Source organism: Heptranchias perlo, chromosome 12 (assembly GCF_035084215.1).
Source record: "Heptranchias perlo isolate sHepPer1 chromosome 12, sHepPer1.hap1, whole genome shotgun sequence".
Lineage (NCBI taxonomy): Eukaryota > Metazoa > Chordata > Chondrichthyes > Hexanchiformes > Hexanchidae > Heptranchias > Heptranchias perlo.
In genome coordinates this window covers 27,201,229-27,223,696 of record NC_090336.1, presented here as the reverse complement: position 1 = coordinate 27,223,696, position 22,468 = coordinate 27,201,229, and the positions used below count along the sequence as shown (strand labels likewise).

Below are 22,468 nucleotides of genomic sequence, written 5' to 3'. Positions count from 1 at the left end.
AAACCCAGAGAAAGCGTCTAAGCAGTTAGGCATGAACATAAGCAACCTGGCACTACCTCTGCTGCAGTCGCAGAGGATGCACCACGTAGAAGTAGTAGGAAGAGAAAGGCGAACGTTTTGTGATCACAAGGGTATGCACAAGGGTGCATGACAGACTGTCATGTTTTTCATTTATATTTGTTTTCTGTTAAAGTTATCATTCTCATCACTACTGCCACGTCTTGCCCATTCTTGACTATCTTTTGTGATGTGGCCCTTTCATGTGCTTCATCATGAATGGCGACACTTGATGCCACCCAATGGGTCACTTTACAGTGAATGTATGTGTCGTTGCAGGACTATTTTTCGCAGGGAGGAAGGGGGCTGGTGTTGGTGCTGGTCTTTCCGAGTGGTGTGAGGACTGAACTCTTCTCACTTTCTGATCTTACGAGAATTATTCACATATGAGTGACTCCCTGGCCTCATGAGCAGCCAGTTGAGCCGTTCCTCTGCCTATGGGTTCATCCTCTTCCTCCACCTCCTCCTCCTGCTCCTCCTCAATGTGGATGGCAGATGTGGATGGTAGATGAGGGGATGGGACCTCCTCAACTGGTACCCCTCTCTGTTGCGCCATGTTGTGCAGGACACAAAACACTACTATAATGCGACCCACTCTCACTGGTGCGTATTGAAACGCTCCCCCAGAAAACCAAAATCACACCTTGAGCAGCCCTATCGCATGTTCAAATATAGACCTGGTGGCAATGTGGCTGTCGTTGTATCGACGATGTTGCTCGCTGATGGGGTTCCTCAGAGGTGTCATGAGCCATATGTGCAGGGGGTATCCCTTGTCCCCAAGGAGCCAGCCCTTAAGGTTGTTTAGTGCATGGAAGATGCCCGGCATGTTGGATTCCCTCAGAATGAACGAATCATGGCAGCTGCCAGGGAATCTGATTCACACGTGAAGAAATCTTTTGCAGTGGTCACAAACGAGCTGAGTGTTGGTGGAGTGATAACCCATTCTGTTGATGAACAGTCCTGGCTCGTGTGGAGGTGCTCGGATTGCTATATGCGTGCAATCGATTGTACCCTATACCCATGGAAGGAGTGGAATCCCACTGCCCTCTCCGACTGGCTGAGGTCGTTCATGGGGAAGTTGACATATTGTGAGGCCCTGCGAAACAAGTAGTTGGTGACCTGCCTTGTGCACTTGTGTGCAGGACGACTGAGACCCCAGCGATGTCACCAGTGGCATCCTGGAATGTTCGGAGGCGAAGAAGCTGAGGGCAGTGGTGACTTTAACAGCGACGGGTAACGAGATGCCATGAGGCCCATCCGGGAGCAGCTCAACATGAAGGAGGCTGCAGATGTCTGCGACCACCTGGCAACTAACTCTCAGCCTCCATATGCACTGTTCCTCAGAGAGGTCCAGGAAGCTGAGCCTCGGTCTGTAGACCCTCTGACGAGGGTAGTGCCTCCTGTGACGCCGCTCCCTCTGTTGTTGTCCTCTGTGCTCTTGTGCAGGTGCCTGTGGCGCAGCACTGGAGCTCCAAACGGCGGAGGTGCATGCCGTGCCTGGTGAGGATGGTGATGTTGCTCGTTCTCAGATGTAGAGGTGAATGCAGCCATCCTGATGGTATCAGTTTGAGAGAGTCCGAAAAGTTAGTAAATATGTGTAAACAGAAGAATTCTGAATGGAAACCAAGAATTTTCAGACTAAACACGAAGCTCTCCCAGCCAAAAGTTTGTCTGAGAGAAATAAGTGCCATGCTGCAATAACTGACCTTTCATCCCCATCTATCAAACAGGGATTTAAATGTCCAAATGGCTGCCGGCTGAAACACGGCTCCTTCAACATGGAATGTTTCACACAGCACGGGAAACACGCTGAGGCAGAATGAAAATCCTTTCCCTGCCTCAATCACATAAAATTAAGTACTTTACCAAGTTTAAATATCTTAATGATGCTTTAAACATCAGCCCACCTGCTTTAATTGCCGGTGGGACTTTCGGATTCCTGAAGAGCACACACACAGATGCGTCTGTGTGAAACGCGGAAGTCGGCGGGTTGGAGCCGGCTTCCTTACCCACTCCGGATTTTCCCAATTTTCATTGCCCCCCGACTCCCAACGCACCCGGACTTCTATTTGAAAATTGAGCCCAATCTGTTTTAGGGAGAAATGTTAGCCAGCACCATAGGAAATTTCAAAGCTCTTCTTTGAATCGTGTCATGGGATCATTCACATCCACCTCAGCAGGCTCAGTCAAAATCTCATCCAAAAGACGGCACTTCAAACACCGTAGCACCCCTTCAGTACTGCAGCAAAGTGTCTGCCTAGATTATATGCTTAAGTTTGTAGTGGGGTTTTATCCACAATCTCTCTGACCCAGAAGTGAGATTGTTAACAAATGAGCCAAGCCAGTACACATAAGAAATAGCACCTCAAGAAAAGCCAGCAGCTTCAGACGAGAATAGGAATTGTTTTAAAAATTTCAATTAATCCTCCGTTATAGACAACGTACTGATTTTCAATGCCCACATTTGAATTCTGTCAATAATGTTAGTTATTTATCCCTGAAATGTAATTTCTTTCTGAATTTTCCTCATCCTGTGGAGAAATAAGAAAGTATTATTTCCCTGAACAATGGCGCAGTTATAGTGGTGAGAACGGCAGAGGGACATCCTGACTCGACAGCAGAATGCAAAGTATCAAAGGCTTCGGGCACAATCCTACATACATTGAGCTATTTTCAAACCTTATACTAGTTTGAGCTCCTGTGGGTTGAGGATGCACAAGAGAAAGGCAGCTGGTGTATTTCACTGTTTCCTGATTTGCCTTCTCTTTCCAAATTTTCCAAAATAATTTTTCTTAACAATTTTGTCCTCTGCTAAAGGTACTAACTCTTTGCTGGTTTTGCATAGACACTGATGTCTCAACCACAAGGTCATTATTCACGTGTGAGTGTAGGGTGTAGGGGGACTATTTGATTGTCGGGGTGGGTGGGGGGGCGGTGGCATTACAGCCAAGTATGACTCTATCCTTATCCAACACATACACACAGCCACAGACACTTTGCAATGAGGAGTGGGAATCCAGGCTGATTTTTCTTTTTCTGCCTAATGTTGAGGCCAATTGTAACGCAATTAAGAATATTTTAGAGTAGACTCAGCACAAACTTGGAATTGTATCTGGCACCTTTCTGGTCTGTGCGACTCATTTACTTGCTGAGCTATCAGGAGGGGTAGGTAAACATTTCAATCCTGTTGGCGTCCTGTACTGTAGGTCTTGGTCCTTTTTGTTGGTTTCTGGTTAAATTCAATCCCTCAGCTTCTGATTGAGTTGTAGCTGCTGAAAGCATGGAGGGTTTATAGCCATGTTACAGGAAGGGAGGAATGTTTTGGGGGATTTTTGTTGGACCGAAATCCCTATTAATCAGGCTGACTGTTGGCACTCGGTGTTCAAAGAATATTTCCCTTGAGGAAATGTTTAAGAATTTCTATTATTCCAACACTTCTTGGTGCCAAATGTCATTACTTACAAAGACTTCTTCTATTTGGGTGGCTGCACGCTGGATCCTTGAGTTCAGATCAGTGTAAATGTTACAGTCGGGAATGTTTTAGGGTTAACCGTTTCACTTTGGATTCCTTCAAGCATTGTATCTTTACTGAGTTTGTCACAATACCAGCGAGGGAAGTACCTCATGCCATCCTTTAGCAAAAAATTGAGGTATAACAGGCACCCCTGATAGCCCATGGATAAAAGCATAGTGAGATGTGGCACTGAGCAATACAGACCAGGAAGTTCCCATGCAATCCCCAACCTATGAGTTAGCTGATCTCAGCCAGAATGGATGTGATACAGTTAGCTTCAGTGCCTCCACAAGAGGAAGGGTACAAAATGAACCAAAAATCGTGGTTGTCACTCTTGATCATTATCCAGTGATCCTTGCTGAGAAGTGTATGTGTTTATGGACATGGGGAGAGACTAGGAGCAGGCTTGGCTCTGATGCCCTCACAGTCAAATAGCCTGCCAATACTCACTGTCTAGGCTTGCACAAGAGAAATAGCTACTTGGCTGAGGTAGCAGAGGGCACCCAACAACTGTGGAACCATAACTCATTGAGTAGTCAACACCTTCAGGAGAGGAGGAAAGAGGAACAAACTTGGAGAAAAGTGTTTCGGTCCACTGTAATCCATTACTTAAACACGGAACAATAGAAGTTTACAGCACAGAAGGAGAATGAAATGGCCCATGTTGTCTGTGCCAGTTCTATGCTAGAACAATTCAAATCTAATCCCACTCTCTTTCTGTCTCCCTTTAGCTCTGTATCTTCCTCTTTAATTTTCCTTTTAAAGATACAATGATCTCTATTGCAAAGAAGCATTTCTTGATTCAACAGCCCTCTGTGTAAAGAAATTTCTCTTAACCATGCTCCTCACTCCCAGTGACAATTTTAAATTGAAGACCCCTCATTACTGACTCCTAACCCTTCAGAATTTTGAAAAACCCTCCATTAAATCTTTTCTTAGCCTTTTCTGCTCCGGTGGAAATAGACTTAGTGTCTCAAGTTTATCCTCGTAACTGTAAATTTCTATTCCTGGCGTCATCCTGGTGAATTTATGCCATACGTTCTCTATGTCTTTAATTTCTTTTCCAGAGCACACAAAACTGCATGCAGTACCTTAACTATTACCTAGTCATATGAAGGAGCTCTTTGGTTTCACAGCACGATGGCAGAAGGGTGTAGCTTTGCACCTGAAATCTTAACACATACCAAGTGCCTGCTCATGGCCAGTCTATTGTTGGGCAGAGGGAGGGAAGGAAAGGATGGAAAATAATACTGAAAGCAGGGCCACTGTGAATTGCTCTTGATCACCCTGTTCAGGTGTCCCCTGGGGTGTACAAAGACATAGGGGGTGATTTTAAAACGGAGCCGGGAAGGGGGTGGGGGGTCAAATTGAGGTCAGGAAACCCATTAGTTACGGGTTTCCCGGACGTCCTTACGATTTTGACGTAAGGACGTCTTTTATTTTTTGTTGTCGGTTTCCCATCCCTCTGAACGGTCTAATTGACAGGCTGGTCTCAGTCGGACGGGAGACCAGCCAGGGAAAGGACGTCTTCAGGTAAATCTGCAGGTAAGTCTTTGTTTGTATGGATGAGGGGTGGGGCTCGGGGTGCATGGGTGGGCATAGGGTGGTCATAGGTGGGCATAGGTTGGCAGAGGGGTTGCGAGTCATGGGGGTTGGGATTGGGTGTCATTTACGGGGGGGGGCGTCAGGGATCATCGCTGGGGCCCGTGATCACAGAGGGGTAGAGTTGGGGGTGGGAGGATCGGAGTTGGGGGTGGGGGAGGATTGGGGTTGCGGGTCGGGGGAGGATCGGGGTTGGGGGTTGGGGGGGTGATTGGGGTCGGGGGATCCACAGTGGGGGGGGAGGTCCACGATCGGGGTTTGGGGGTTCGCGATCGTTGGGAGGTCGGTGCTGGTAGTCTTGTTGGGCCTGGGGGAAGCACTCCTGCTCCTCCGGGCCCACAAGCTGTGCCTTTCTAGGCACCTACCTGTTAGCCTCGGGCCTTCTCGCCTCCTTTCACAGAAACAGAAGGCCTGAGAGGCCCAGCCCCCCCGGGGGTTGAAATCGGGAATTGGTGATAAATGGAGGCTTGAAGCCTTCTTGAAAGGTTTTAAAGCCCAACCTGCCTCCTGGGAGCGGGTTGGTTGTCCGCCCCTTGTCCTGCCCCGGTGAAAACCGGAAATGGGCGGGTTGGGAACGGGTCTGAAATGGTGGCAATTTTCAATGCCCCCCCCGCCCCCTGCCCCCAACCCACCCATTTTTTAATTTGAAAATTGAGCCCATCATAAAGAAATAGTACAGAGGCTTTAAGTTATGGATGTTGGATCTTTTACTTCATATAAATAATAATGCTTCCATTTATCACATCAAAATGCCACAAAGCAATTCATACAATGAAATAATTTCAAAGTGCACGGCAGGCTGATTTCTTTGGGGGATTGGAGCCAACATTGGTGACATATATTCTGCTCAGTGGGCTTAGAGGAAGTTGAACTGGCATTTTTAGCTAGTGGGGAGCAGGGGCCGGGGTGGTGGGTGGGTGGGGGGTGAGTCCATGCCGTGCTTATTCGGGGGAGGGGGTTGGTGCCACAACCACTGTTCAGTGGGGGGGGGGTGTTTGCAAAAATTTCTGTTCAATAGGGATGGTTGGGCCAGCCTCTGTTCACTGGGGGCAGGATCTCTGCTCACTCAGAAAGGGTTGTGAACATTTATGTTCAGTTGGGGGGTGAAGGTGAGCACACAATCTCTGGTCTACATGGAGGAGGATCCGATCTCTGCTCTACATGGGGGAGGTGCGTCCGATCTCTGCTCTACATGGGAGAGGAGGGCCCGATCTCTGCTCTAGGAGGAGGCTCTGATCTCTGCTCTACATGGGGGAGGAGGGCCCGATCTCTGCTCTACATGGGGGAGGTGGGCCCGATCTCTGCTCTACATGGGGGAGGTGGGCCCGATCTCTGCTCTACATGGGGGAGGAGGGCCCGATCTCTGCTCTACATGGGGGAGGTGCGTCCGATCTCTGCTCTACATGGGGGAGGTGGGCCCGATCTCTGCTCTATACGGGGGAGGTGGGCCCGATCTCTGCTCTACATGGGGGAGGTGGGCCCGATCTCTGCTCTACATGGAGGAGGTGGGCCCGATCTCTGCTCTACATGGAGGAGGATCCGATCTCTGCTCTACATGGGGGAGGTGGGCCCGATCTCTGCTCTACATGGGGGAGGTGGGCCCGATCTCTGCTCTACATGGGGGAGGTGGGCCCGATCTCTGCTCTACATGGGGGAGGTGGGCCCGATCTCTGCTCTACATGGGGGAGGTGGGCCCGATCTCTGCTCTACATGGGGGAGGTGGGCCCGATCTCTGCTCTACATGGGGGAGGTGGACCCGATCTCTACTCTACATGGGGGAGGTGGGCCCGATCTCTGCTCTACATGGGGGAGGTGGGCCCGATCTCTGCTCTATATGGGGGAGGTGGGCCCGATCTCTGCTCTATATGGGGGAGGTGGGCCCGACCTCTGCTCTACATGGGGGAGGTGGGCCCGATCTCTGCTCTATATGGGGGAGGTGGGCCCGATCTCTGCTCTATATGGGGGAGGTGGGCCCGATCTCTGCTCTATATGGGGGAGGTGGGCCCGACCTCTGCTCTACATGGGGGAGGTGGGCCCGATCTCTGCTTTGTTTGGGGGGGTGGTTGGGGTGCATTTCTTATGGGGGGGTGAACTTCAGATGTTATTTTGCATAAGGCTGCCTCATTTTTCATTGTTGTCATTTTGCTCTCACAAGTGCAGACTGTCACATTCAGACCACAAATGTTGTTCTGCATTATTGTCTGTTTGCTTTGGTGAGTCCAGGGAGGCCGCATTTGTGATCTTGTTTTTTAAAAATGCGTTCACAAGGATTATTGAAGGTGCAGTCTGGTGCTGTCACATAATGTTAGGTACTGCCCCATTGTAAACAGGTAGTCACGTAATGTTATGGTCACGGGCGCCACCTACAGGTTGTCAAATTATAAGAGCGTGCAGCATTTTTAATGCACAATGGACATTGGTTGAGGGAGGAATGTCCAGAGTTTGTCACCAATAGGGGTATAAGAGAAGTGCTATCCATTAAAGGAGACATTTCACCCCATGAATTATCATTCCACAGCAGATATTTTGCAACACTGCAACGGAAATAGGGCTGGTCCTGGATGTAGCATAGTAAGTTAGGAATAGGAACACAGGAACAGGAGTAGGCCATTCAACCACTCGAGCCTGTTCTGCCATTCAATTAGATCATGGCTGATCTGCATCTTAACTCCATTTACCTGCCTTGGTTCCATATCCCTTAATACCCTTGCCTAACATAAATCTATCAATCTCAGTTATGAAATTTTCAATTGACCCCCAGTCTCAACAGCTTTTTGGGGGAGAGAGTTCCAGGTTTCCATTACCCTTTGTGTGAAGAAGTCCTTCCTGACATCACCCCTGAACCGCCGAGTTCTAATTTTAAGGCCCCCTCATTCTGGACTCCCCCAACAGAGGAAATAGTTTCTATCTACCCTATCCAATCCTTTAATCTTCTCAAACACCTCAATTAGATCACCCCTTAATCTTCTCTACTCAAAGGACGACAAACCTAGTCTATGCAATCTGTTCTCATAATGTCCTCATCAGTCTGGTGAATCTGCGCTGCACCCCCTATCTTTCCTGCCCAGAACTGAATGCAGTACTCCCCCGATGGGGTCTGACCAGAGCTTTATATAATTGTAGCATAACTTCCACCCTTTTGTATTCCAGCCTCTTTGAGATAAAGGCTAACATTCCATTAGTCTTTTAAATTATTTTTTGTACCTGTCCACTTGTTTTTATTGATTTCTGTACATGGATCTCTAAATTTCTCTGCTCCTCCACAGTTCCTAGCTTCTCGCCATTTAGAAAAGTTGAATATCAGTTCCTGCATAGAAATGGGTCACTTGTTGGAAGGATGTCCTTGCAGGATGTTTCTCCTCTGATAGCTCAAAGTTGACAGAGTGTGAAGAATCTCCCCTGATGCTAACAGACAAAAGCTATTATTGACCTGATGGCTCCAGTTTATACAAAATGCCAGAGAAACAAAAGGCAGGTTGGTTAATCCCCTGTCTTTGAAGAATCTGAGGATTCAAGTTGCCAGAGATGATGATGTGTATTGAAAAGCAGTTTGGAGTTAGGTTTCAAGTGCTGTTCCTCAACAATTAGTTTGATATTATGTAGTGTGGAAGAGCCATTCATAATAGTTTACCTGAGGAAGGAGGAAGCCTCCGAAAGCTTGTAGATTTCAAATAAAAATTGTTGGACTATAACTTGGTGTTGTAAAATTGTTTACAATTGTCAACCCCAGTCCATCACCGGCATCTCCACATCATAATAGTTTAACAGCGACTAAAGATATGAAGTGGTTTTCCATCTACCCGCCTCTGTAAAGCAGTGGTTTTCAACACTTTATGTGTGGGGGACCAATACAAATAGTAACACATTCCCAGTGACTTTCCTCCTGTCCCAACGTCCTGAAATTAATTTCAGCTACCTGCAGGAAACCAGTGCTACCATTGCAGAAAACATATTTGATGTTATACATATACAGATGAATCAAGTCAACAAATAGAGAAAAAAAAAATCTGAAATTTGATGTCAGATCCATGTCCTTCTGTCAACTTAATGGACCCCTAGAGCTCAGGGCTCACTGTTTGAAAACCTATGTTATAAACAGATACTAACACTCAGCCCTTCAGTGATACCTGTAAGCATGGAGTTTACTCCTTCAGTTTCCTCACCTCCCCCAGTGACTTGTTATATTTCTCCTCCACCTTTCCTCACTTTTATTTGGGCACAGTTGCATGGGCACTATCGCCCTCTGGCACCTTGCCCAAGTGGCCATTATTCATGTGCTTGACAGTGAGTGCCGGCAGGCTGTCTGACAGTGGAGGACATCACAGTTGAGCCCAATCCTGTCCGTGTCCAGTGTTCACACATGCCCAGTTCCATGGAAAAATTGGTAGCTTCTCATCTCCGAGTGGAAAGGCCGTAGGTTCAAGCTCCACTTCAGAACCTGGGCACATATCTAGGCTGACACTCTAGTGTGGTACCGAGGACGTGCCGTATTGTTGGAGGTACCACCGTTTGTTTGAGATGTTAAACCAAAGTCCTATCTGCCTTTTCCAGTGGTTTAGGTGGAACTTGAAGATCCTATGTCACTATTTGAAGAGAGGCAGGGGGTTTCCCTAGTGTTCTGGCTAACATTTTTCCCTTAAATCAAAAAGCAAATGAATTGATCAGTCATTTTCATGCTTGGTTGTGGAATCTTGCAGTGTGCAAAGTGTCTGCATTTCAAAGTAGTTACTTATATGTGAAACTCTGAGCGATGTGATGAGACACTATATAAATGCAAGTCCTTTCTTTTTCTATATACCGTTTGCTTTCCTGACCTTCCCTGGTTTAGTTCCCCTCACTTGGAAGGATCCCAAACATATCTAGTCTGTGTGCCAAAGACACCTCAGAACAGAACCTTAGGAAGAAATGTGGCAACTTCTCCCAAGATTGAAACATTTAAGATTTCCTCACCTACAGAGTTGGAGGTTTCCAGTGACACAGTGTGATATTTTTGGGTTCATGAAGATTTACACAGGCTGGATAGAGTGGAAAAAAAGCAAATCCCCTCACTTATATCAAGCCCTTGATAGATACCATTGGATGCTCTGTGCGATATCGGTGTTGAAAGTGAAGCCCATGACTATGGGGAATTGTGTTGCAAAACTTGAAACTTGCCACTGTAACATGCCGATTTGAAGCAAAGTTGTGCTGCCTTAATATAAAGAGAAAAGAAAGACTTGCATTTATATAGCGCCTTTCACCACCTCAGGATGCCCCAAAGCTTTACAGCCAATGAAGTGTTTTTGAAATGCTTCCCTGGTCTCCCTCCCACTCTTTTGCAAAATAAACTTCGCAATGACTCAATGTCACAATAAGGTTTTTTTACTTAGATTTTCTGATCCATTTAAAATAACACTGGTGTTAAAAATAATGCTGATTGGAAAAGCTAGGCCTTTGAGTGAAAAAGGGCAATAATGGAGTAACAGTAAAGCTAGAATTTCTGTGGTAGTAGCTCCCCAATGGCCTTATGTTTATGGGCTGCACAGATCTGGTGGATGCCAGGCTCAGTCATCGATCTGTGCTGAATTAGCTACTCTCAGAAAGGAAATTAATTGGGATGCTACAATAGGCTTCAGCACCCTACACTCCGAAGCAGAAATTACAGCCATCTTTTCTGCTATTCAGTGACCCCCCCCTGCTACAAAGTGCATGTAAGTAGATATTGGAATTAATTATTTAGGCTACCACATGAAGAATGGCTACTTGGGTGAAGTACTGGAGGGCTACTGGTTCCCATTGAACCATGCTCCACCATGAGTCAGAGCCTTGAAATTGAAAAAACACATGAGATACCTTATAGACTAAATCTTGTGATAATTCCTGTGCCCGAGCAATGCTGTATGAGCCAATGTATAATTAAATTTACAGTAAGATGCAAGCAAGACATAAAATGAGAGTATTCACAAAGCCCTTTGAATGCACAATACTATTTGAAGGATAGTTGGTATGATACTGAGTGAGGCCTGTCATGTGATCTCAGTTTACAAAAACGTACAGCTCATGTCCATGGCATTGACATCATACAAAGCACTGTGGCAACCGACCGATCTGAATGTAAAGATTACACAAGGAATTAGCAAAACATCTTGTTTCAATGAATTTCTTTTATAAAGCACACAGTGGCTACAATAGATAGACTCATGTTACAGAACATGGAGTCATTGACGGACATTAAACTATACACAAGAGGAAACCACACTATTAATGTTTGCTTTCTTTCCAAGCCAAGCTGTTTGCTGGCAAGAAGTCTATGAGCTAATTAAAAGCAGGAGGTTTTTTTGCTGTGAAGAGCTGTCTCAGAGGCTTCTCATAAAAGTTTGGTGTTAATTCTGTTAGGGTCTGTGCTGCTCGCCACTTAGCATGGCTGCTACACCGCTGATATGTAAGGATGAGCCTCAGTGGCCTGACGATTGGCACAGCCTAATCCTGATCATGAGAGGAGATTTCCTCTGGTTGCAGTACGTTAGCTACATCGTAAAAACAGGAAAAATTCCAGGAGAATTGTAGAAGATTTTTAAACATAGGAAACCATGTCGCAGGAATAGGTCATTTGTGCATCCAGCCTCCCTGTTACAAATATGGGTCTGCTGTAGAAACCTTCCAAGGTTCAGTGGTGTCAGTCACTCCCATAATTGGATCCCACACTTCTTATGTGCTGGATTAGACTCACACTGCCCGATATCTACTTATACAATAACGTAACCCAAAAGTGTAACAATAGTACCCCATGTGATCTGATCTGAGTAGTCATAGCATGTGCCCCCATGTTTTTTGAAGGCAGACCGAGAAAAAGGAGGCGCAATATGAATTGTTTTTCACAGTAATAGTTATGTTCAGACTCAATTCAATCAGTGCAACTTGCATAATTATACAAAATAATGAATACGCTATGCTTCTCTACCTCTATATGTCATCTCAATTGACTTAAACAAAGTGACTCCTAACTACCCTCTTGCAAGCTAAGCTTCTGATCCTGGCAAAAGTCTGCACTTGCAGCTTTCTGTTTAATAACCTTGCTGACTGTCTGTGTCTCTGTCTGTTTTTTTTTATCTAACCTCTGTTCACAACCACAGGGAGGACCTATGCCAGACAACCGCTGCCCATCACCCGGGACCAGGGACCTCCCAACGCAATGGGTATGAGGTGCTTATTGATTATTTTTTCAGTCTATGGGGAAACAACTTCAAAGCCGAATTCATTAGCATTTCAACTACCTTTCATCTTAGTACCTTCATGAAAAACAACATATATTCATAGAAGTTTTTTTTTAAACACAATGGAGGATAAATTGGTTAACCCCCAAAAATGGGCGCTGGGATTGCAGTGCGCGATTAACCCACGCCCAGTCGTTGCGATGCAGGCAGCATGTAACATTCATGCTGCATGGTGATTTACATGATTGCTGCGTGCAGCTAGTCCTACTTGCGCTTTTGAGTGGCTGCACACACCAGCAGGGGGCCCTGATATCGCGAGTGACTGACACTACTTAAAGGCAGCCTGTACCTCTGTGGCTGCAGGAAGTGGTGGAAGTCAATGGTGAAGTGAATCTGTGCTGCAACATAATGAAGCATGGTGATGATGGGAACTCTGGAATTTTTAAAGAGCAACAACTTGGCTGCTCAAAGTTTGCAGGACCCTTATATTTTCAAAATATAAAATATGGGTCTGAACGGAGATCAGAAATCGCACACGTGAAACACAAATGCAGGCCTCGTCCTTAAGTTCAAAAACTGTTGTTTTATTTTAAAATATTGAATAAAGGTTTCACAAAACTACATCCCACATCTTTCCAATCTGCATGCCAAACCTCACCAATCTGCCGATCTGAGTTTGTACCAGGCCTGCGAGAGAGCGTTAACCAAAGTTCTCTGATGATGCACTAGAGGCCTTGGTGCTAGAGGTGGACAAAAAGAGGAGCATCCTTTAACCATAGTGGTGCAAGAGGCCCCCCAGACATATGCTCCTGAGGCAGTGGGAGGCAGTAGGTGACGAGGTCAATGCCAGGAGCATAGCACCACGAGCATGGATGCAGTGCAGGAAGACGTGCAATGATTTGACGCAAGTGGGTCAAGGTGAGTGAGGTCAACTGTCAAGTAGCATCTCCTACCAACTGTACCACTAGCCTCATCCACTGCTCCATGCACTACACCGCTCCCTCCCCAGCCCCCACCACCATCCACCATCCACCTACCAACAAACTCTTTCAATCAGTACTCAACTCTTCCAATCGGATGCTTCATCTCACCCTCACACATTACCACTGTTGCAAGCAGCACACCCACAACTCACAGGTCACACACGCTGGCAGCTATTCAACCATGACAGCCACATCACCCAAACGCCTACAGAACGGGCGTTACACGGTCCAATTTAGCCCCCAATGCTTAAATCTAACTTTTTGTTTGAAATCCACTGTGAAGCAGAAAAAATGATCAAAAATCCCAAAAGTGATACTGCCCTATCATTTAGTCATTGATGGTAACTCTCGGGGCGATTTTAACCCTGCCTGCCCCTTGGGAATGGGACGGGTGGGCAGTTAAATTTACTGCCGAGGAATCACCGCTCCATTCCCACTGTGTTCTCACTGGCTGCCATTTCAACCAGGCAGTTGTTTTTAAGTCAGCTGAGGTGCTACCAAATACAGACAGGGACCTCATGAATACATCCAAACCGGGTCCTGTGACACAATTAAGACCCTGATGCCATTTTAACACAAAATCATGGAAGTCCCGCCCAGTGCACAACCTACCAGTTTTTCTCTGAGCCGCTTAAACAGTATTTAAAGGGGCACTCACCTGCAGGTAATTGTATCACAGGTTCTGTATGACCTTGTGCTACTTGGATTGCCAAGGGAGTTGCCAGCTTCCAGATTGCTTCTTTCTGATATTGTGTGTCTTACTTACCCTCAGCAAGCTCAATCTGCTTATCATGGGTGTTATTATTGCCAGTTTCATTTAGATGGAGGAAAGATGGTGGAGCAAGAGAAGCAGCAGCTGCCTCAGCAACCAGCATGAGCAAGAGCTGGGGCTTTGAGAAGACAGCAAATGAGGAGGCTGTTGGCAGGAGGCCATACCCAGCACATAGGGTGTACAGGCCAAGATTCACTTTCTTGGTCCTATCTGAAGATCAATGCATCAAGAGGCTGCATTTCTCTAGGCAGGCTGTAGTGGACCTCTACAGCCTCCTGCTAAGAGACAGGAAACAGAGAGTAGTGGTAAACGGTTATTTTTCGGACTGGAGGAACGTATACAGTGGTGTTCCACTAGGACCACTGCTTTTCTTGATAGATGTATTAATGACTTGGACTTGGGTGTACAGGGCACAATTTCAAAATTTGCAGATGACACAAAACTTGGATGTGTAGTAAATAGTGAGGAGGATAGTAATAGACTTCAAGAGGACATAGACAGGCTGGTGGAATGCGTGGCACATGGCAGATGAAATTTATTGTAGAAACGTGCAAAGTTATACATTTTGGCAGGAAGAATGAGGAGAGACAACATAAATTAAGTGGTACAATTCTAAAGGGGGTGCAGGAACAGAGAGAGCTGGGGGTATATGTGCACAAATCTTTGAAGGTGGCAGGACAGGTTGAGAAAGTGGTTGAAAAAATATACGGGATCCTGGGCTTTATAAATAGAGACATAGAGTACAAAAGCAAGGAAGTTATGATGAACCTTTATAAAACACTGGTTCGGCCACAGCTGGAGTATTGTGTCCAATCCTGGGCACCGCACTTTAGGAAAGTTGTGAAGGCCTTAGAGAGGGTGCAGAAAAGATTTACTAGAATGGTTCCAGGGATGAGGGACTTTAGTTAAGTGGATAGACTGGAGAAGCTGGGTTGTTCTCCTTAGAGCAGAGAAGGTTATGCGAAGATTTGATAGAAGTGTTCAAAATCATGAAGGGTTTAGATAAAGTAATAAAGAGAAACTGTTCCCATTGGCAGTAGGGTCAAGAACCACAGGACACAGATTTAAGGTGATTGGCAAAAGAACCAAAGGCGACATGAGGAAACATTTTTTTACGCAGTGAGTAGTTATGATCTGGAATGCGCTGCCTGAAAGGGTGGTGGAAGCAGATTCAATTGTGGCTTTCAAAAGGGAATTGGATAAATACTTGAAGGGAAAAAATTTGCAGGGCTACGGGGAAAGAGCGGGGGAATGGGACCAACTGGATTACTCATACCAAGAGCTGGCACAGGCTAGCTGGGCCGAATGACCTCCTTCTGTGCTATAACCATTCTATGGTTCTATGGTTCTAAGAAAGATTCTCCCATATCGTAGTGGTGCACTGCATCCTGCACAATCTTGCTACACTGAGAGGCCTGCATTTGGAGAAGGCACAGCAGCAGCAGTCCTTATCGGATGAGAATGACCAAAGTGAAGGCGAGGAAACAGCAAAAGAAGGAGGGCCACCTCAACTGTGGGGGATGAGTTAGTTGCTCAGAGATTCTGGAGACCTGTTCATTCTCCTGTTCTGAAAACCTACACACAGCCCCTTTGCATTAACAGCCCTTGTTATATCCTTCAACACTCCCTTAATCTGCATTGAAGAACTTTAAAACCATTCAATCAACTTCTATTATCAATAACAATGCAGATTCAGAAGCTGCTATCAAAATATGTGGGGTGAAAGGAGTTGTCAAGTTATGTTGATAGATATAGAGGTAGATATGTGATCCCAATGTGCCCGTTTTTGGGGATGCAGTACATGGCCCAAAACGCACCAATTTCATGATGCTGTCTCCCATACACCAAGGGCACCTGAAATATGTCTGACCTCAAATTGGTTTGGATGCTTTTTCAGGCATCCCTGGAAGCCACCAAAAACAGGCAAATGTGAAAGATGAGCCTAGCGCCTGTTTCCGGTCCCTGCTAGAAATTGGGCTGCAGGGGTCAGCTGATGAATCGGGAACGAGGCGTACGAATGCTTTGAGGGATAGACAATCAAGAGAAGCGAATGTTGGTGAACTGAAAATGTGGCTGATTGAGGAGGAAAAAAGAAGGATACTACAAGAGTAGGAGGAGGAAAAACGCCAGCAGAGAGAGATAAATTCCCACAAAATTGACAAGAAGTTGAATTGTTCTTCTGATGGGTAAAATTGCTTTCCACTTTATAATGCATTCTGAAAATCCAAAGATTGGAAAGGTTGGGCACATTTTTTCCTAATCCTTTCCCAAATTTCCAATAACCTTTGTCTGTCTGAAAGCACTTTCCTTATCACATTCTGGCTGCTTTTTATTACTTCTCACAAACTCTAAAACATTCCCCCATGTCTGGTTGCTGTTGGTCTCTGGTTGATGTCCAGGATGTTAGATCCTCTGATGCAATTCATCTGCACTGTGGCCTTTTATAGTCTAAACAAGTCAGGCTTTGATGGAAAACAGCTCCAAAAGGAGTTGTGTTTATGCCTTGCTTTTTATTAGGAAGCAGTGATTGTCAGCTAGAAAGTGGTTAGTATTAAAATACATGTGTTGAACTTAAAACTAACAGTTGCCTAACTGGATGTGTTTGTAGTCCCTCTATAAGTGACGATGCTCTCACCTGACAAAGGCTGCCTTCAAGTAATTAATATAAACAGGGGCTGGTCATCCTTTGAAGTTAGCACCCATATTCCAGAAAGGGTCAATATGTAGGTCTATACACGCACGCACATATGCATGCACAGACACAAAATTCTTTCCAAATAGCAGTTATTAAGAGCCAGTTTAAATTTACAACTTTAGCCCCAGCTAAAATTTGAATGAAAAGATATAGCATAGGAATAATTTGAAAGAGAATTTATTTTAGTTCCATCTCAATGCCAACAAATTGAATTTTCTCAAATGTGAGTGGAGGTGGATGCTGGTGAGAGAGTTAAGCAGCACTACGTAATATGAAATAATGGGGTTTTGGTACTTTGATACTCAGGAGATGAATCTTCATGTGACTCTCTATAAACAGGAACATCACAGTAGGATTTTTGAGTTAGACAATGTACTTACTGTTGTAAGTGCAGTGGCACTATTCTAAAATGCCACTGGGGTCAAACAGTTTGGTGCAGTATAACTGCAGCATAACATATAGAGTAACAGAGCTACTAGTTAGAATAGTAGCTGAATACTGCAGATCATTAAATAATGCCATGTCTAAATTGAATTGTTCTAGCCACTACATTGTGTGGTGCATGAGACCTTGATGTATCACTGTTGCACACTAAAAAAAAAAATTCTGAAAATACTTTTTGCTTCTGGTGCTTTAGTAGGTGAGTACATCATAAGGGATGGATTTCTGCAGGGGTTCTCCTGCTCATCCACCATAACTTCGACAAAAGAGCCATAGAACTCCCTGGAAAAACACGGTAAATGCCATTTTTCCAGGATTTCCATGACTCTCGCACTGAAGCTATGGCGGACAATCAGGAAAATCCTTCCGGAAGTTCACCCCCCTATAATTTAGTACTGAGCTCTACACACCAGGAATGATCCAGGTTCAGTCCCTGGCCTGACCTCATTTCAATCAACACACCAATTTGTGCTACTATTGCCCTTGGTATCCCTGGGCCAAGGAGGGAAAAGTTAGCCAATGTTCCCACTCCTGACCACTATGCAGTAATCCCTGCTGGAAAGTGGCTGTGTGTGCATGTCAAGTGAGGAGACGAACAAGCTCAGCTATGATTTGCCTCCCAATGGTCAAATGGTCTGCCAACACTCACAGTCACACATAAAAATGGCCCCTTAGGTGAGGTCGTGGAAGGCTAAACGTACACATAGAACTGTAGCCTGGCATGAATCACCTCAGGAGAAAAAAGGCAAAGGGAGAAAATCAGTGGGGGAGGAGGGAAACTAGGTGCTTCCCTTTGGTAATCTGGAATAGTTCAGGTTTTGAAATTGCTTTGTTATGGTGACTGAATAAATTAATGATAATTGATCATCAGGCTAACAAGCATGGAAGCAACAAGCATTAATAATTAGCAATCTTTAGTAATTGATTTCTCTTGATAATCACAGGTATGACTTCAGCTCCAAGTCGACCAATTCTGCCCTGGATGAGGACGAGGGCTTCAGTGATTGGACTCAGAGACGAGAAGAGCGTCGGCAGAAACGTAGGGAGGAGCTGGGACAGATGGAGGAAGACCGTGTTGATGAATCACGAATGGGGCGTACTTATGCTCTGAGGGACAGAAAGGGGCAAGAGGATCAGGAGGAGCCAGGTGTTGGTAAACTGAAAATGTGGCAGATTGAGGAGGACAAAAGAAGAATGCTACAAAGGAAACAAAGAGAACATGAGCAGGAGGAGGAAAAACACCAGCAGAAAGAGCGTGAAAGGAAGCAAAGGGAGGCGGAGGAGATGGAAAGAGGTCAGAAAGACCGTGAAGACAGAGAGAGATTAAGGCATGAGAGAGAAAAGAAAGAGTGGCTTGACCAGGAGAAATCAGAAAAAGAGAGACGAAAGATGGAGGTAGAAAAGGTAAGGAATGAGACTTATTCTTACAAATTTTTGGTCTTTCTTAGATATTCTCTTGGATACAGTGGTGCTGATGACTCCTGTAAGCAGTTTGAATGTTTTATGTTCAGGACTGTATTCCATATTCTAACCACCTTTGAGTAAAGAAGTTTCTCCTGAATTCCCGATTGGATTTATTAATGACTATCTTATATTTATGACCTCTAGCTTTGGACTACCCCACATGTGGAAACATTTTCTTTACGTCTACCCTATCAAATCCTTTCATAATCTTAAAGACCTCTATCAGGTCACCCCTCAGCCTTCTCTTTTCTAGAGAAAAGAGCCCTATCCTGTTTAGCCTTTCCTGATAAGTATATCCTCTCAGTTCTGGTATCATCCTTGTGAAACTTTTTTGCATCTTCTCCAGTGTCTCTATATCCTTTTTATAATATGGGGCCCAGAACTGTGCACAGTACACCAAGTGTGGTCTAACCAAGGTTCTACACAAGTTTAACATAACTTCTCTGCTTTTCAATTCTATCCCTCTAGAAATGAACCCCAGAGCTTGGTTTACTTTTTTATGACCTTATTAACCTGTGTTGCTACTTTTTGTGATTTGTGTATCTGTACCTCTAGATCCCTTTGCTCCTCTATCCCATTTAGACTCTTGTTATCCAATCAGTATGTGGCCACCTTATTTTTCCTAACAAAATGCACCACCTCACACTTACCTATATTGAAATTCATTTGACAATTACATCTCATTCTGCAAGGTTATTGATGTCTTCCTGTAATTTGTCGCATTCTTCCTCAGTATTAACTATACCTCAATCTAATTATATTTCTGCAATAGTGTAACCTGTGAGTGTAACAGTAGGACCCCCTTGTAATCTGAACTGGATATTGTGCACAGCCAAATATGAATCATTAAGCTGCATTATTTTACAGATATAGTAACAGATGTAATCAAATCTCACCTGATCCAACCAATTACAAAACCCTCCTCAAATAGTAGAAAACTAATAAAAATCTGCCATGCTATCCCTGTTTTTTCCTTTTTCTTTCACCATCCCTGTTAGTGGGTTTGCTTAACATTTCCTGGCCAGCCTTCCGATTCTGACTGGCTCTGAGCTTGAGAGTCTTCCCTTGCTAGGCCAGGCTCCCTCCCCAGATCTAGTTGGCTGACTGACTGCCCGAGTGTTCTTTTTGTTCTGTGGTTCTAGCTCTGACTTCTTCCCCATTCAATGATTGGCCTGCAGGCATGTCAATCAAACTGACTTTCTAGCATCCCTCTTGGCGTCTCAAGACACCATCTTCTGCTAACCTCAAAATAAATAAGGACCATCATGATTTAATGAATCTGGGATGAGTCAACTGGCTCTCGTTGACTCCATTTAACAAGTAGATAATGAGCCGTGACATTCCACAGAAAGGCTCATCTAATACACATCTTCAAAGCCTGCAACCAGTGTTTGGAACTGTGCAAATTCATTTTGTTTAACACAACAATTAAACATAGCTCATACCCAAATCTCTTCTGAGGAATCTATAAAAAGATCAGCAATCCTAAAACATCACACTTATGTATTATGAAAGTCAGGATATGTGAAATGAAACTTGTAAAAAGTGATTATTCACAAATGTTCCATCTTTATCCTGGAAGTTTTATTGGTGCCTCGGTGATGAGAAATATAACACATCACCCACGTTGGCATCCAGTGCCACATCAGGCATTCCCTTTATTCTGCCCCAAGAATGTTCCTTAACTCCAGTTTAAACAGGCAAACTCTGACTGCATCAGTTTGAAATTTTTCATTTCTTACACCAGTCATTCATGCCAGTCAGATTGCTGTTTTAGTTTCCATTATGGAGAGTTTTGTGCTATGGACTTGTGCAAACTGGGAATTGGTTTGACATTTTCCAAACTCTTTGACCATTATAGTTGGCAGAGAGAAAAGACTTTCATTTAATTGCCTTGGGACATTTTCTATGTTAAAGGCACTATATAAATGCAAGTTGTTATTCTTCTTTCATCATTCTGGACTGGATTTGATTCAGATCCTTGAGGTAACAAGACAGTGTGCTGACTCGGTCCCCTAGATCCAGATGTTTAAATCCTCTTCTCTTTTCTAATTCTACTAAAGGCTTGCCTATCTTTCAGGCTTCAGTTCTGAAGAAGGACCCTGCCTGAAACATTGACCTACCTTTTCTCTCCACAAATGATGGCTTTCTTGCTGTGCTTTTCAAGCATTTTCTGTTCTTATTTCTGATTTGTAGCATAGTTTTTTTTTGCTTTTTCTTTTTATTGTTTAATAATGACTGCTGGTTCTGTTAGGTTGGCTCTAAGATCCTGTGGTTTGGCATTATGTTTATTATCTGGAGCTCAGGCTGATGTGAATTCAAGTGTGGAGGTTTAGACACTTCACCAGCAGTGAGCATGTGTTGATATTCCCTGGCTGTCTCTCACCTGCATCATCAAAATCACTCTTTTGATTCAGGAATGATTTCATGGAACTCCTCTTCCCAAATCACTGAGACATAATAAATGCAACAATATTTCTTGATCTAATCTGTTTTCCTGTTTATTTAACTCTTGATGTATTCACGATAAGATTTCAACACTTAATGATTATTTCTGTGAAATGTTCACACGCAAGACAGTTCTTCAGTTTTGTTGGCTGTTACTGTGCTGGAGGTCCAGTCTATCTGTGCCAGCCAGTGCAGAGCCAGAATAGACTGCGCTCTTGGAATTGCTGATTATTGCCTGCGATGATGATTTGGAATTGTGAGAGGACCGAACGTAGGTTGTTCCTTCCAGAATCTATCTGAGGTCTCAAATTATATTACAGGCGATAAATGTGTTAGGCTACTTTTATCCAAGTTCCCAGTGGCCAAATATCTGCCCATAATTTGGTATTAATTGCCCATCTCACTCAGTGATGCCATAAGGATGGCCGATGTGGGAAATTGAACTGCCACATTGAAGCTGTAGGGGGTGCTGCTCCGAGGATGCATGAGTTTATACCCCAAATAGAGGGATCTTTACTCTATATCTGATCTGGCGGTGCTTAATTCTGATGTTGGGAAGGGAAAAAGATGAAAGTGTACCAGTCCCCGCTACTAACGTCCTTCAGAACCTTCACCACACGGACTGCAGCGGTTCAAGAAGGCGGCTCATCCCGGCTCATCAAGGGTAATTGGGGATGGGCAATAAATGCTGGCCTTGCCAGCGACGCCCACATCCCATGAATGAATAAACAAAAAATGAGTAGAACAATTCACCACAAAAAAAATGATTCAATTGTGTTTTGAACCTGAATTCACAGACTGCTTATTTTATTGTCTGCCATCCAGAGACCAAAAGAAAATGAGATTAAGCTGTCCCACATGGCCAGGGCATGGAACGAGCATAGTAGTTACGAGGAGGAAAATGATGATGCCACACAAGACAAAATGGCATCATACCATGGCTACAGAACAACCAAGACAATTCTGAGGTACAGTTCTGCAAGAAAAACACATTTTTTGTGGAGCATCTCGCTAGAGCAAAATGACATGTGACCTTTCACCTCTCCCTCAGCCCTGTTTACACTCTTCCTGCTTGTTAACCAAATTTAAATCAGACATTTTCCATTTGAGATGCTGATACTTTGAAGTCAGTTTGTTCTGCTGTTGCTCACTGATGTCAGAAATGCAAAAATGGACAACTCATGAAAATTATCTAATAGTTAAAAACACATGTTTTCAGCCAGCCACCAGTGTATCTCTTTGAATCTTGTGTAATTTTATTTCCAACCAGGAATTTTACAGCTGTACTTGTTTTACAAC

General features: G+C 44.6%; 1 protein-coding gene across 6 annotated transcripts in view; it reads left to right on the top strand.

The window, feature by feature from the left end:
- lsp1a (lymphocyte specific protein 1 a) overlaps window positions 1-22,468 on the top strand; it is a 313,607-nt gene that overhangs the window by 195,120 nt on the left and 96,019 nt on the right. For 5 of the 6 annotated variants that reach the window (XM_067993835.1, XM_067993832.1, XM_067993831.1 and 2 more), the window contains 3 exons: window positions 12,286-12,348; window positions 18,202-18,661; window positions 21,995-22,137. In XM_067993835.1, the coding sequence (XP_067849936.1) occupies window positions 12,286-12,348; window positions 18,202-18,661; window positions 21,995-22,137 (666 nt within the window). The remainder of the gene's footprint in view (window positions 1-12,285; window positions 12,349-18,201; window positions 18,662-21,994; window positions 22,138-22,468) is intronic. The other variant, XM_067993836.1, reaches the window with a different exon arrangement.